This window comes from Typopeltis vanoorti, chromosome 16 (genome assembly GCF_054136105.1).
Source record: "Typopeltis vanoorti isolate ZY-2024b chromosome 16, IOZ_Tvanoo_1.0, whole genome shotgun sequence".
Taxonomy (NCBI): Eukaryota; Metazoa; Arthropoda; class Arachnida; order Uropygi; family Thelyphonidae; genus Typopeltis; species Typopeltis vanoorti.
Genome location: NC_143564.1, coordinates 57,167,490 through 57,184,485, shown reverse-complemented (window position 1 = coordinate 57,184,485; position 16,996 = coordinate 57,167,490). Strand labels below are relative to the sequence as shown.

The 16,996-nt window shown below is 34.5% G+C and overlaps 1 protein-coding gene across 1 annotated transcript in view; it reads left to right on the top strand.

The window, feature by feature from the left end:
- Positions 1 to 16,996, top strand: part of LOC150098038 (uncharacterized) — a 108,088-nt gene that overhangs the window by 72,964 nt on the left and 18,128 nt on the right. Inside the window, exon 5 of the mRNA XM_090406439.1 lies at positions 5,427 to 5,496. Within this exon, the coding sequence (XP_090262565.1) occupies positions 5,427 to 5,496 (70 nt within the window). The remainder of the gene's footprint in view (positions 1 to 5,426; positions 5,497 to 16,996) is intronic.

The following is a 16,996-nucleotide window of genomic DNA, read 5'->3' as shown; positions in this document are numbered from 1 at the left end:
GAAACAGTGCTCACGATATTATCGAGGGAGGCTGTTAATTACTCAACCCAGCTATCATACCTTCCCTTAAATTCATTTACACTAGATGCACTCACTACCCCTAAGGGCAAATTATTCCACTCACTCACTGCCCTCTGAGAGAAACCTAGCTCTTATCCTTTTCTTGACTGAGAACAACCTTAACTTCCATGGTTGCCCCCGTGTTCTCTCCCCGCCTTCTATATAACGAAAAATTTCATCATTTGAAATGCTATAACACCCATTCAAATGTTTATAGACCTCTATTATATCACCCCTCTTTCTCCTGTTGACCAGCGTCTGCAATCCACATACTCGCAATCTGTCCTCATAATCTAAATCCCATAATCCAGATATAATCTTTGTAACTCTTCTCTGCACCCTTTCCCCAGCTTCTTTATCCCCTTGGAACCTGGAAAACCAAATCTGCGCACAGTAATCCAAGTGTGGTCTTATCAAAGCCTATAAAGAGGCAAAATTACTTCCTTATCCTTGCATGTCAAGGTTCGTTTCAGCATAGAAATTATCCTCTGAGTTGTATTTGCAACTTTTGCTATGTGACCTTTGAACTTTAAATTCTTATCCACCGATACACCAAGATCCTTGCCTCTTCAGTTTCTTGTAACATAATCCTGCTAATATAATATGCCGCTGGATCTCTAATCACGCCAAAGTGCATAACTTTACACTTACTGACATTAAACTGACAGCCATTTTTGTTTGTCCAGATTTCCAGTCTATTCAAATCATTTTGTAATGTACATCTAAAAATGACAATGCAGAAACAGCATCTATGAAAAGGTGATTGCAAGGCTGTCTATTAGAGAGGATCATCTCTCAAGTGGAATTCCCTCCTCTGTATACAATAAAGAATACAGCAAAAAAAAAAAAAAGCAAGTCATGATAACAGTTGATAAGAATGCAGAAAATAGCTTCAATATCATGAATGTGGCAAAAATGATGGTGGCTAATTTTTCAATTGAACAAGATGCACTGTATTTCTGGAACTGAACTAATCCATTCCAATCATTTCAGTAAAATTATGGAGATTACAACTGTGTTTGGAATAATTACTTTAATTTCCTGACATTTTGACCTTCATGAAAGATTTATTAAAGCATGCTTGAGAAAGGGCGAAGGGGATAAAAAAAGTTAGAAACTGGAAGAACAAATAATGGAATCAGGCCAAATAGCAGTTGTCAGGATCAGATTTTTAAGACCAAATTTAAGACAGATCATCGATAAATCATGGGAATATAACAAGGATCTGTATTCATGTTTTGGTTCTGAAAAAGGCATATGATAAGGTACTAAAAGAAAAACTTGTTCAAAGCAACAATCATATAGTATAAAGGGTCATGTTATACAGAGGAATGCATAACATAGATTTTGTAAGTCAGCAGTTGGAATTGAAGGATGTAGAAGATAGTTGATAAATTCAGGTGTAAGTCAAGGGTGTATTCTTATCTTCACGATTCATCATCTGTATTGATCACATTATGAAAAGAAGTGGCATTAAATCAGAATTGGAGCTATTCATCTTATTCATCTCTTTACATTATGCAGCAGATGTTATACTCTTAAATACATCCAGTACTTAGAATGACTGCTCTAGCAAATTTTATATGAAAATCATCAAAAAAAAAAAAAAAAAAGAGGAAGAGAACTACAAAAAATATGGAGGGAAACCTTTTTCACGATAGAAAACCTAGTAAACAAGTAAAATATATGTTTGGTCATCAGTTTACTGAAGGCTAGTTAGGAATTGCATGTAAAGAATGGGTATATAACTATGAGATCCTGTATAGAGAACAGCATGGTTTTGTTAAAGGTAGGTCTTATTTCAGCAATCTACTTGTGCACTGTAATAATGATAGCAGTTGGATAATCACAGTGCTTCTAGATTTTGCCAAGGCTGACAGCATTCCGCATTGGAGATTGTTATGTAAACTCAAATGGATAGTGGGCACAGGGGGCTGCAAAATAAATTTGTGACTTAGATTGAAGAGTTGCTGACAATTATCAGAAAGTGATGTATTTTTCCTCCTGATCCTCATAGGAGAAGACTGACTGACTGACCTACCACAAGGTTTTATACTTGAGCTGTTGTTATTCAACATATATATTAATGATATTGGTGAAGGTCTTGAATGTGATATTCAGTTATTTGATGATATTGCTTATTTAGGGCAAATGATCAGAAATATAACTGGTACAGAATCTTTGCAGTCCGCACGGTTAGCCTAGTGGCTGTGCACTTCACAACCATATGCCTGGGGAAGGAGTGTTCTAGGTTCAATTCCCATCAGTGATGAGCTGAAGGATCTTCCTCAGCCTTAGCCGGTCTTGGGCATGGACAGTAGGGGTTTTTTCATCCCCGCAAAGCAGCAAACCAGCCTCGAGAACTCAACACTATGGCATAGGATACACCGGGGTGTAGGGCTTGACCACCTTATCCTGTGAACGGCTTGAGGTCTGATGATTAATAAACCCTCGACACCACGAGATAAAAGGAAGATGAGATGAGACAGAATCTTTGCAGTCTGGACAGCTGATTTGAAGTTATGTTACAGACCTGTGATAGGAGTTACGTTGCTAAGGTGATTGTCACTTTAGTAGTGGATAACATTGGATGATAGCACTTAAGTTAAAGAGAACACTAACTTGTAGGAATAAGGAAGTTATTTATGCACTTTACAAGGCTTTAATAAGACCACATTTAGATTATTGTACACAGATATGGTCACCTGGTTCCAAGGAACTGTCAACCTGGTTGGATGAGTGGTGAGCAAATAGATTCAATCCTGCCATGGGCATAGGTGTTTGTGAATGTGTGGACTTATAGACAAGTGAGATTTTTCAGTTTATTCATGGATGGCAGAAGTAGAACTTGGAGTCATCCGTGGAAGATGGCTAGCAGTATTATTAGGAAACGTGAAGTCCATGTTCTTCTTATGGTGAGCGAACACATTTAATGAAGACCAAGAAATTATATAATTGGTTTAATCCTTTATCCAAGTGTAAGCAAAAAAGTTTGCACCTTGAACTATTTTCAGGACTGGAGGAACTCGTATAAAGAAGCTAATAACTTCACATCACTTGCCTTAGTATCCCATAATGCAAAGCACATCTCCTTGCAGACATGTATTATTATTTTTATTATTATTTGATACCTCCAAGGAATCCAAGGACTCATCGAGGGAAATATAAAAATATATAATGCTATGCATTATGGGAAGGGCCACTACCCAGACTGGTTTTGACATTTATTGAGGTCTCATCAGTGGAAACTAGACCCAGAGGTGAAACTAAGGTTGAAGTAGTGCAGAAGTCATTTTCATATACGAGTTGCCAAAAGGTGTGTCACACCTTATTATTAAAATACTCTGGATTAGAGAAAGTTATTGGAAGTTTTTCCACTTGGTTATACTATAAATTAAAGATACCAAGAAATTATATACTTGGTTTAATCCTTTATCCAAGTGTAAGCAAACAAGTTTGCACCTGAACAGTTTTCTGGACTGTGGCGACTCGTATAAAGAAGCTAATAATTTCACATCACTTGCCTTATTACCCCATAATGCAAAGCACATCTCCTTGTGGACATATATAATGCTATACATTATGGGAAGAGAATATTAGCTTCTTTATACAAGTTGCCCCAGTCCTGAAAATAGTTCAGGTGCAAACTTGTTTGCTTACACTTGGATAAAGGCTTAAACCAAGTATATAATTTCTTAGTATCTTTAATTTATAGTATAACCAAGTGGAAAAACTTCCAACATTTACTGAAGACGTATTCACATCTAATGTTATGAGTATGTCATCAGTAAATGTGTTAAAAGCATTAAACTTCAGTATACAAAACACTGTTCAAACCACCTTAACAGATATGAGAATTCTGAGATGATATCAATGGTTGAATCATATTAAAAATGAAGATATTAAAAGGATCTTGATTGTTAGCTTTCAACATGTGTGAGCAGAGCATCTAAGTGAGGTATGGTGAGAACAGAATGGGAAAGGAAAAGTAAGAAAAAAAAAATATTAGAAGCAAGGATAGCAGAAAAAAACACTCAGAAAGTGTCATTATTTGTGTTAGCGAAGATAATGACTTTGAAGATCGAATTATAAAATCACATTATTAGAGTCCTAACAAATAAATTAATTTGAAAGAAAGTGGTTGACAGGAAGTTGGTATTACATAATTAAGTTTATATTATGACTATCATAGATGCTGTAATACCCCTTGTGTACATATCAGGAATTGTTGATTTATGTAAATTGAGAAGCAGCAGTTATTGACAAACTTAGGAGCCAGCTTGAATCAGTGCTGTTACATAATAACTGCTTAGCATACGTGGGAATTAAGGCATGTTTAAGGAAAGCAGTATCGAACTGCATACCAGGGGATCAGAAAAGATAAATCAAATGGGAGTTAAATGAAAGATAGTATCATATTGAATGTAATGATTTTAATTTACAGTGCATGACAATGATAAGAAAATAAATACTATAATTTATGTACTTGATTGATATTTCACTAGTATATACCCAGCATTTTCAGAGCACAAACAGTTTCACACTATGCAATCAGCAACAATTAGTCAATAGTGAGAACAATTTAAAATTGTAATGAACAAAACAAAGAATTAATTGGGTTCTTTGTATTCTCCATGAGGAAAACTGATTTTGTTTTCTTCCATCTGATCCAGTGTGAAGGGATGTCCAAGGCATGGTCTGGTAGTCCTGACTTGCTGATTCTAGTAATTCTATAGGCAGATTTGGCATTACAACATTACCAAATCTGAACAAATTCAGCTGCCTCACTTTACCTAAAATCTTCGAGACCATCATAAGACCTTCAGCTCACTGCACCTGTAGAGGGTTCCAGTAGGACTGTAGGATCTTGCCATGTACCCAATATGTGTTTGATTTCTTACCTGCGTGCACATGCTCAGTGATAGATGCCTAGGTAACCTTAACAAAATATTGACATAATAATTTATTAACTAAATACATTTAGTTAGTATTTATTATCTGTAGGCATGCATTTATTCCACCAAGCATAAACATAAGTGATCAACATCTGAATATGCATACCAGAGTTGTGAACAGTAGTTAATACTCATCATGCCACTGGTATACTGTGACACTAAACATGAGATTAGAAGATTGCTAATCTGAAATATTAGTTTGTTATGAAAATTACTGTGCCTTTTTCCCCTCCACTTTTTTATTTAAGTGTTTATCTTTTCTTTATTAATAAAACATTTGTAATCTAGTTTTGTATTACTTGCTGTAATAGCTTTGTTTTCTTGTTAGTCCATTCTAACTTCTTTATAAATAAACTGTAATAATATTATGTGAAGAACTATAGTAATATTTGATCTCTTAATTTCTGGCAGTTTTATAGATGGGATTTCTGTATTTTACATTGGTTCAGATGGACTCATCTATAAGCATGTATGTGATAAGGTAAGTATTTTTCCACCCTTATTGTAGTGTGTATCTGTCATAGATTTCTGTAATAAGTGTCTACAATGAAATATGGATTTTCTAAAGTTATGTGGTAGCATGTAATTAAAAGTACATAAATGTTTCATTGCTGCAAAACATAGACATCGTCGTCTGGTAGCATCCTCTAGCAAGAGGGTTGCAGCAGATGAGCAGCTCTTCTCCATTTCTCTCTGTCTGTTGCTTCCATCATTCTTAAACCAGTCCATTCCACGATGTCATTAAACCACTCTCTAGTTGGTCTTCCACGTCTTCTCTTCCCCTCAACTTTCCCTTGTAATATAGTTCTTGTCAGGTGTCCCAAAGAACCTCTCAGAAGATGTCCTGCAAATCTAGTCTTTCTTTGCATAATATTCTTTAACAGTGTTCTTTCCATCCCAACTCGTCTTAAAACTTCTTGATTTGATATTCTTTCTGTATAGCTAATCTTTTCCATCTTTCTATAACACCACATTTCCAATGCATTAATTCTTTCCATATCTCTCTTTCTTAGTGTCCATGACTCACTTCCATAACTTGCAATACTCCAAACTGTTGCTTTAAAACTATTCCAATTTTAACACCTATTTTAGTGTTCTTGTTTATTAAAATTCTCTTCATTTCCATAAATGCCGATTTAGCTTTGCCTATTCTATTTCTAATGTCCAAATCTGAAGTTCCTTTCTCTGAGATCCAGCTACCTAAATATTGAAATCTTTCCACTTCTTCTAAAATCTTTCCTCCACATCTTATTTTTTTCACATGGAGAGAAGAGGCTAGGAATAAGAAAAGTCTCATTGACTATGTTATTGTTGATAGTGATGTTTTCTCCCTGGTGCAGGACACCAGAGTGTACAGAGGATTTGAAATTGGAAGTGATCACTATTTAGTCTTGAGAAGGATAAAATTGAATTTCATATTCAAAAGAATAATAACATGTAAGAAAGTTTTAAAGTGAATAAAAGTTGAGCAGCTCTCAAATGTGAACTGTAGACTAAAATACAGAAAGATTATTGAAAAGAAAATGAAAGAGTTTGAGAACAAGAATCAAACCTTGGAGATTCAGTGGCACACTCCGAAGAAAACATTGATTGATTCTGCCAGAGAGGCATGTGGTGAGGTTGTGTGCAAGGATAAAACAATCAGAACTCCCTGGTGGACACAGGAAGTTAAAGAGGCAGTGAAGGAAAAGAAGAAAGCATATCAAAAGTTCCTTGCAAATAAGTCAGCTTTTACTCTTACAGAATACAGAGACAAATGTAAGAAAGCTAAACAGTGTGTAAAACTAGCTAAACAAAAGTCATGAGAGTACTTTGGCAAGAATATAGAAAATAAATATCAAGAAGGTGGCAAAATATTCTGGAGGTTGTTGAAGAAGCTTAGGAATTAAAAATGCTGTAAAAGGAGTTAGAGATGATAAAGGTGACATGAAAACAGGAGAAAAAGATATCCTTGAAGTATGGAGTAATTACTTTGAAAAACTGCTAAATGAAACAAGCAGTGATGACAGCACAGTGATAAAAAAAACACTGACCAGGCATGCAGTCAGGAATACATATCCATACTTGAAATAGAAAAAGCCATCAAAGGCTTGAAATGTGGAAAGGCAGCAGGAGTAGATGATATTCGACCAGAAATGCTGAAGTATGATAGTATAAAAGTCTTACAGTGGCTGCACTGCATAGTTCAGAAAGCCTGGACAAAGAGACGAATTCCCGATGATTAGAGTAGAGCTCTCATAGTACCCATATATAAAAAGGGAAATAAAACTGAATGTGAGAATTAGAGGTATTTCCCTACTGAGTGTTCCTGGCAAGATCTATGCAAGTATACTTGAGAAACGGTTGAGAAGAATTGTGGAAGAAAAGCTTGGTGAAGAACAAGCTGGATTCAGGCCAAATAGAGGCTGTCAGGATCAGATCTTCACTTTACGACAAATAGTCGAGAAAGCATGGGAATATAACAAAGATCTGTATTTAAGTTTTGTCGATTTGGAAAAGGCATATGACAAGGTGCCAAGAGAGAAGCTATTCAATACGCTGCAGTTATATGGTGTTAATGGGGTATTATATCAAGCAATACTTAGTCTTTATTTGAGTTGTAAGTCAGCAGTTAGAATTGAAGGAAGTACAGGAAGATAGTTTAATGTTAAATCTGGTGTGAGACAAGGATGTACATTATCCCCTCTGTTATTCATTATGTATATGGATCACATTATGAAGGAAAGTGGTATTAAACCTGATATCAAAATTAGAGATGTTAATGTCAGCTCTTTGCTTTATGCGGATGATGTTATACTTCTAAATAAATCTGCTACAAGTCTGCACGATTCTCTGACTAAATTCAATTGCTGTTGTAATAGATATGGTATGAAGGTCAGCAATAAAAAGACAAAGACAATGAAAATAGGCAGAATCATTGAAAATGTCAACTGTGTTGTGAATGGAGAACCTGTGGAACAAGTAAAACATTTCAGCTACTTAGGCACGATTTTTATTGAAGATGGTAAATTAAATATAGAAATAGACAACAGAATCAGCAAAGCTGGTATGGTGGGAAGTCAATTGAATAAATTCATGTGGAATAAGAGAGAAATTAGTTGGAACACTAAATTAGCTGTATACAAGACAGTGTTCAAACCAGTTTTAACTTATGTCCTTGATCTGAGAGCTGGGTCAGAAGTAAAACACTTGACCAAAGATTAGAAACCTTAGATATGAGAGTCCTGAGAAAGATTAGAGGCGTGAACAGATGGCATCAATGGCAATATCATATTAAAAATGAGGATATTAGGAAAGAACTTGACATTGTCAGCATCCAGGAATGCGTTAGCAGAACTAATCTCAGGTGGTATGGTCACTTAAACAGAATGGGAGAGGAAAGATTAGCAAAACGAGTGTTCTCTGCCAGGTTGGCAGGAAAACGACCCAGAGGAAGACCAAGATATAGGTGGATTGATACGGTACAAAGTGCCTTAGACGATAGAAATATAAGATCTGATAATGTTGGAGTCTTGACAAGTAACAGACTGATTTGGAGGAAAATTGTAGATAGGAAGTTATTAATGATGTAATTTTTTCATGTAGTACTGTCATATCCTGTACACCCCTTGATGGTACATGGCAGGAATTCGATGATGATGACATCTTATTTTTACATTATCTCCTATTTTTCTACCCATTATCATTATCTTGGTCTTTTTTGTGTTAATTCTTAGTCCATACTCTTTACAAGAGTTTTCAATTCTTTGAATAATTTGTTGTAACCCATTTTCACTTTCTGCCATCACTACTACATCATCCGCATATCTTAAGTTATTAATGATTCTTCCATTTATTTTTATTCCTTCTTCTACATCCTCAAGTGCCTCTCTAAACATTTGTTCACTATAAAAGTTAAACAATAATGGTGATAACTTGCATCCTTGTCTGACTCCTCTCTCCACCGGGAATTCTCCTGTTTCCTCTCCATTTACACACACTGACGCTATTTGTGACCAATATAATCTCTTTAAAATTTCCAAATCATAAGAGTCAATATCAGTATTTTCTAGAATGTCAAAAAGCCTTTCATGTTTCACTGTTTCAAATTCCTTTTCAAAATCTAAAAATCCCAGAAACAACTTTCCACCATGGTTTAGTGTTTTCTCCCCAATAATTCTTAGACAAGTTATAGCCTTTCTAGTTCCTCTGTTGGTTCTGAATCCAAACTGTTCCTCTTTTTTTTTTTTTTTTTTTCTATTTTATTCCTAATTCTCTCTAAAATTATTTGCACCAGAATTTTTGCTGTGTGAGTTATAAGACTTATTGTTCTAAAATTATTGCAGTCTAAAACTCCCGTCTTTTTTGGAATGGGGATAAAAATTGAGCTTCTAAACTCCTCTGGTAATTCTTGTCCTTCATAAATTCTGTTAATAATTTGCCATAACACTTCCATACCTTTTTCACCTATATTCCTTATAAGTTCTATCTGTATACCATCTATTCCAGGGGATTTTCCTTCTTTCATCTTTTGAATTGCTAGATTCAATTCCTCCCTCATGATGCACAGTCTCTGCCCACTATGTTCTTTCCTTTGATTTTCTCCTCTTTCCCTGTCTTCATAAAGTTTACTTACATATTCTTCCCATCTCTGTAATATCTTCTCTTTTTCTATCAGAATTTCACCTCTTTCATTCTTGATTGCTCCAGTTCTTAGCATCTTTCTCCTTCCTGTCATCATATTAATGTTTTTATAAACACTTTTATGTCCTTTCTTTCTGCCTTTACTGTTGTATCTTTACTTATTTCATCTAACCACTCTTCCTTTTTCCTTCTTATCTCTCTTTGTATCTCCCTACTCAAGTTTTTATACTGCTTTTTTTCTCCTCTGTTTTAATATTAACTAACTTTCTTCTTTGTGTTATTTTCCTCAAAATATTTTCCATCATCCATGGTTTCTTTATTTTCTCTCTTTCCTTCTCTTTTTTAGCAAAATATAATTCTGTAGCAGTAATTAAAACATAGACACAATGATAAAAAGAAGTTTTCACATAAGTTTGATAGTAAGTTAAATTAATAGATAAGCCTTTACCATCTTTATAAAGCACACTAGCTGTTTAGCTTTCCAACTTTTAGTTCATAATTTAAATCATGTTGTGTCTTGAATGTTTATGAATGTCTTTAAGCAGAGATGGTCTCACACTGTGTAGACCCTGGCCTCCACCCACCATGGTACTAATGTGTATGATAGGTTTATTACCATTTGTGAATGAGAATCACATAAAATCAATAACAACAGAAAACAATTTAGATAACTGCCAGTTTTATTTATATATTCTACTTTGCAGTACATTAATGAAGGTGGCATTACAGTAAGCAAGGCTTGCATGATCGTAATATGGAGCCAGTTGAGTAAATTTATCCATGTGTGTGGAATGAGAGAGAGAGAGAGAGAGAGAGAGAGATTAACCCAAAACACCAAATTAGCACAAACTAGCTGTATACAAGACAGTATTCAAACTAGTTTTAACTTATGAATATGAGAATTGGATTAAAAACAAAATAGTTAGAATCAGAGATATGAGTTCTGAGGAGAGCGAGTAGATGGCAGAATTTTGTTGAAAAGTATAATTTTGGAAAGGAACTTGACATTATTAGCATTCAAGAATGTATGAGAAGTTCTTATATAAGCCAGCATGGTCACTAAAACAGATTGGAAGAAGAAAGATTAAAGGTTGCTGCCATCAAAATCAGGTGTTTGATGGCAAGAGTAAAACCAAGAATGATCAAAATCTTAATGGAATTTGGTGTGCCTTTAGATGACTGAAATGTCAAAACAGATATTGGTGACCTGACAGATAGCAAATTAATTAAGCTGATAAGTAATAATGAATTATGTTTGGGTTGACATAGTATCTTATTACAGAATCAAATATATTAGAATTCTGCAAACATTCATTAATAGCACAACATTATTATTATTATTATTTTGGGCAACTCCAAGGAGTCGACAAACTCATCGATGGAGGCCCTAACATCATGTCAAGAACAACTATTTGACATTCACACAGTATCTATCATACCTCGCCTTGAACTCATTCACAGTCATAGCATCCACAACAGACTCTGGCAGCTTATTTCACTCATTCACCACTCTCCAAGTAAAAAACCTAGCTCTAACACCCTTGCTAACTACATTCTTGCCTAGCTTCCATGTATGGCCCCTAGTCCTCCCACCACTAGTCCTATTCTCAAAAATATCTTCTGAATTAATCTTATAGAAACCCTTCAGTAATTTGAATGTCTCAATCATATCACCCCTTTTCTGCCTATCAACCAATTTTTGCAACCCACAAATCTTCAACCTGTTCTCATAAGGTTTATTCCATAGACCTGCTATCATCTTGGTCACTCATCTCTGGATCCTCTCCACCTCCTCCCCATCAAGAAGAAACCCTGGTGCCCAGGGTTTCTTCTTGATGGGGAGGAACATGTAACATACTTATATGCTTAAACATAATATAATAACATAATTTAATGCTTAAATAAGTGTTATCTTAAATAACACTTATTTAAGCATAATAATATGCTTAAACAAGTGTTTGCTGACTGTATGACCCAGTGAAATATTGCTTATGCTGTCCAGCCAATAGACCATAATTTCAAATCAAGACCGGAAACAATTAAAACAAGAAGTGAGAAATTTGTGGTAAAAAATATCCAAGAGGATTGCAATCAGGAGTACATGTCAATACTTGAAGTAGAAAATGCCATAAAAAATAAAAAATAAACACCCTGAAATGTGAAAAGGCAACTGGAGTAGAATTGACCCAACCAGAAATACTGAAATATGGAGGTATCAATGTTTTATAGGTTACTATGCGATTTAACTTAAGATATGCGGATGATATAGTGGTGATGGCAGAAAGTGAAAATGGATTACAACAAATTGTTCAAAGAATTTGAAACTCTTGTAAAGAGCATGGACTAAGGATTAACACAAAGAAGACCAAGATAATGATAATGAGCAGAAAAATAGGAGATAATGTAAAGATAAGATGTGAAGAAAAGATTTTAGAAGAAGAGGAAAGATTTCAATATTAAGGTAGCTGGATCTCAGAGAAAGGAACTTTAGAGTTGGGCATTAGAAATAGAATAGGCAAAGCTAAATCAGCATTTATGGAAATGAAGAGAATTTTAATAAACAAGAATATTAAAATAGGTGTTAGAATTGGAATGGTTAAAGCAACATTTTGGAGTATTACAAGTTATGGAAGTGAGTCATGGACACTCAGAAAGAAAGATATGGAAAAAAATTAATGCATCGGAAACGTGGTGTTATAGAAAGATGGAAAAGATTAGCTATACAATGAGACTATCAAATCAAGAAGTTTTAAGAAGAGTTGGAATGGAAAGAACACTGCTCAAGAATATTATGCAAAGAAAGACCAGATATGCAGGACATCTTCTGAGAGGTTCTTCGGGACACCTGACAAGAACTATAGTACAAGGGAAAGTTGAAGGGAAGAGAAGACATGGAAGACCAACTAGAGAGTGGTTCAATGACATTGTGGAATGGACTGGTTTAAGAATGATGGAGGCGATAGACAGAGAGAAATGGAGAAGAGCTGCTGACTCTCTTACTAGAGGATGCTACTGGACAATGACAACCATGTGATTTAGAAGACATGGTCAGAAAATCAAATAACAGATGATTAAAGTAACACTCTCTTATTCATCTTTAAAAAGAGAAATAGAACTGAATGTGAGAATTAAAGAAATTTTCCTACTGTGTGTTCCAGTTAAGATTTATGCAAGCATATGCATACTTGAGGCTAAACAACATTATTGAAGAGATACTTGGAGAAGAACAAGTATCTCTGACAGTCAGGATCAGAATTTTGCTTTAAAGAGAAATAGTTGAAAAACATGGGAATATAAGAATAATCTGTATTTATTGATAGAACTAGAAAAAGCACATGACAAGGTACCATGAGCAAAGCTGTTCAAAATACTTCAATTATTTGGCATAAATTTGACATTATATCAAGCAATAAGTAGTCTATATTTAAGTTGCAAGTCAGAAGATAGAATCAAAGGAGATACAGGAAGATGGTTTGATGTAAAATCAGGTGTGATAAGGGTGCACACTTTGTCCATTGTTAATCATCACTATACCACTCACATGATGGAGAACAGCATTAAACCTAATATCTAAATTACATATGTCGATTTTGACTCTTTATTCAGATATTTTACTCTTAAATAAATAAATCCAATTAATTTCTGTTGGAATCCTCAACTAAATTTAATAACTGCTGTAACAGATTTGGCATCAAAATTAGCAATATAGTCAGACAACGAAAATGGACAAGCGCATTGTAAATCAGTAGCAGCATCTTGAATGGAGAACTACTATAGAACATATAAAACTATTCAACTATTTTAGGCATAATTTTTAGTGAAGATGGAAAATTAAATATGGATATAAACAATAAAGGCTAAAAAATAAACAAATTGAGGCTAAAACACCATTTTCACTCGCTGCCTATACTGCAGCTTGCTACTGCAAAAAATCCATCAAATCCAAATTTTTCTTGAAAGAGCCAAATGCAAAAAACATGCTTCCTGTTGAAATTGCAGTCTATCTTTCTGATCTATTAGCAAATTATTTAGCACAACTTTTGGCTATCTGTATTTTCACATCAAAGAATCCTGAATGGTTTAGACACCAAGTCATCTGGACCTAATGGTATCTCTTCTGTTGTGCTAAAAACTTATACACCAGAATTAACTTTGTCATTACTACTCCATTAGCATCTGCCTTACAAATGAAAACAAGCCTATACTGTTTCAAAAAAAAAAAAAGATAAAATTCAACCAACAAACAGCTGTCTTGATTGCTTATATTTCAGTTAACTCAACAATTATGAAAGACATCAGCCAATCATCACCTAAAGGCCTACCAACTAATGAGTGACCAGTAATATGGATTGTGCCACTCTCAGTCCATTGGCAGTCACCTTTTTCCTGGTTATCACCATCCTTTTGAACACAAGTTGCAGAAAATTTTGGATAACTTTACTTGATGACATTTATAAGACATTTAAGATTTGATCTGACACAGAGGCCTGTTTAGCAAATTACTATCTTATAATCTGTCCTCTTAATATGCTTTTTTAACTGCTTTGCCTACTTCACCTACATTTATTATGTTGTCAAGGTGGATGGCTTCCTCTCCTAAGATTTTCCCATCACTGCTAGAGTACCCCAGAGTTCTATACTCTCACCCACTCTTTCTCCCTCCTGTATATAAACTATCTTCTCTTACTGACCTCGAATCTCATGCTTAGCTTTGCTGATAACCGTGTTTCCTCTTCATTTGATAAACTTGTATTCAAACATCTCATACTTCAAGATCTTCCATAACTGATATTATAATGATCCTTTTGCTGTTCTCTGTTGGTGATTGGGGTGTGGACAGCCTTTGTCAACTTTAGTGCTATCAAAATACAGTTGAATCTCATTTCTCACAAGAAAAGTCTCACTTCACATCCTTTATCTAGATCTCTAAACATGATTATGTTTCTCTCTTTGGACTAATTTATACATCTAGGATGTTCTAGTGCAATCACATTTCATCCACAGCCTTTTCCAAAAACTTGTTGTACTTTGCTGCCTAAGACACTATTTCTCACATGTACAATTGCTAACTCTATATAAATACTAAATCTGTCCTGTCTCCCCTTGGAATATTGATCAGAAATTTGGGACAGTGTATCTAAAACCTCTGAGTTCTTGATGCTACCTAGAAGAGTGAATTTTGATTAATTGTCAATATTTTATTATGGTTTAATTCACAGCACAAGATAATAAGAAAATCAATAATATATTTATTGACTTAGTTGCTGATATTTTGCTGGTTTTCTACCCCAGCATCTTCGTACATCATTTAAATAGCCATGATTCTAAATTTTGCTTCACAATGGAGGAAAAGGAATCAGATAACTGTTTGCTCTTCTTAGATACACTAGTCACATGCCTTACAGAAAGCCTACACACACTGGAAGACTACAACAGACACTAGTGCAGAGCTATCTGTTCAAATGATACTGCTCTTATTATTTAGATAGGATAATATTTTTTTTTTTTTTTTTCAATCTATCCTCATTTTTATGAGATTTTCTCTATAACAATTATTTCTATTTTCTGAGTATTTTTATTTATATACACAAGGGCTCAATTCCGATTGGTGTAATGATTTTTTACTATTTCTTCAGAATCCAAAAATTCACTGACTCAAGACCAAATACAAAATATACACATTTAATAAAACAAAAACAATATATACACTGCAAATAAAATGACACAACTAACTACAAAATTAACTGGATCCAAGGCCATTTAAAATAAATCTACACTTAAAAAGATTTTCTTATCCAAAAATATTAAAACTACCTATTCTCTGACTCATTCTATTACTGGATTGTTTAACATATACTTAATGATGTCTACCAGACTAAGCACTTTGTTTTCACAACAACAAAAAATGTTCATAGTCAGTTTATTTGTTAAGGCCTTTTTTTCCAAAGATATAAAATTTTCTTCTTCTTTTCCATAGGATCCATTCTTATCAACCTTATGTAGCATACATTATTCCTTCTGACTCTGAAGTAAGATATTCTGAATTCACTGATGTATAGGTACTCTTACCTCATGCAGTTCAATTTCTGTTAATATTTGTACCAGCAAAAAAGATTTTTCTTCTACTGCTTTATCTTAGTTGCTAAATTCCTTCTCCTTTTCCAGTAGAAATAACAGATAGATCCAGCATCCTTAAAACAGATGAAAATTTCAATCAGCATTTCCTCGAACATTCCTATAGAACGTTGATCACAATATTTTCTTTTATTTACCAATACTTATTTACAGTCTTAACTCCTCCACTTTAAAGGCTCACAATTCTATGATTCCTTTTTTGGAATCTTCTATTAACTGCCCCCCCCCCCCCCCACTGTCACACAAAAACTTAATTTCCTAAGAACAAATTTTTGCCAGCCTGCGTTCTTAAACTTCCATTAGCTCTCTTCTGTTTATCCTCTATTCTTTCGATGCTGAACGCTCTCTTGTTGTTTCCATTACCTCGATACTGAATGCTCTCTCTGTCAGCTGTCAACAACCCATCAAACTTCTCGGCGAGCATGTGCACTCCATGAAAGTGGCAAGCAAGAAGTTATGTATAATGGCTGACGTGTTGTCTCCATTAGCGTTATGAGAATGTCTTTACAAAACACAGCACTTAATAACTTTAAACCACAATAAAATTTCTGAAAGTAAGACAACTATCCAAATCCAGTAAGTACATAAATTTTTTTAAATGCTTCACATTTCATTTTGACAAAATAACATCAATAACGTGCACATCACAAGTGTCGACAATACATATCTTGAAACCTAAACTAATAATGTACTAATATAAACAATTTGTAAAAATATTATGAATTTTTAAATTTTGACTGTTTTTACATTATCACTGAACTCTTCTTCACCACAGTTTTTTTATCCAATGGCTATAATCCCCCAAAAATAGAGAAAATACTAAATATTCCCTTAAATCTCCTACCTTCCCTAATACACAAGACCACAACAAAACTGTCTCTTTCATGCATTAGGCAGAACACATCTGAAAAGGTATCCAGCATATACATAATAAATACCAGTCCCTTATCATATTTAAACCATATATCAAACTGGCAACCATCATCTATTCACCTAAGGAAAAGCTCTTCCTTTTTCACTTCCATGAGTATATGAAGTGCCCTGTATCTGTGACCTGACTTACTATGGACAGATAGGAAGATTGGTTGACATCTGCCTCAGTGAACCTAAGAAATACATTCAGCACTATCGTTATGGCAAGTCAGAATTAGTAGACCACGCTTTTGACATCCCTTCACACAGGATTAGGTGGAAGAAAACAAAACTACACACAAGTCAAAGAG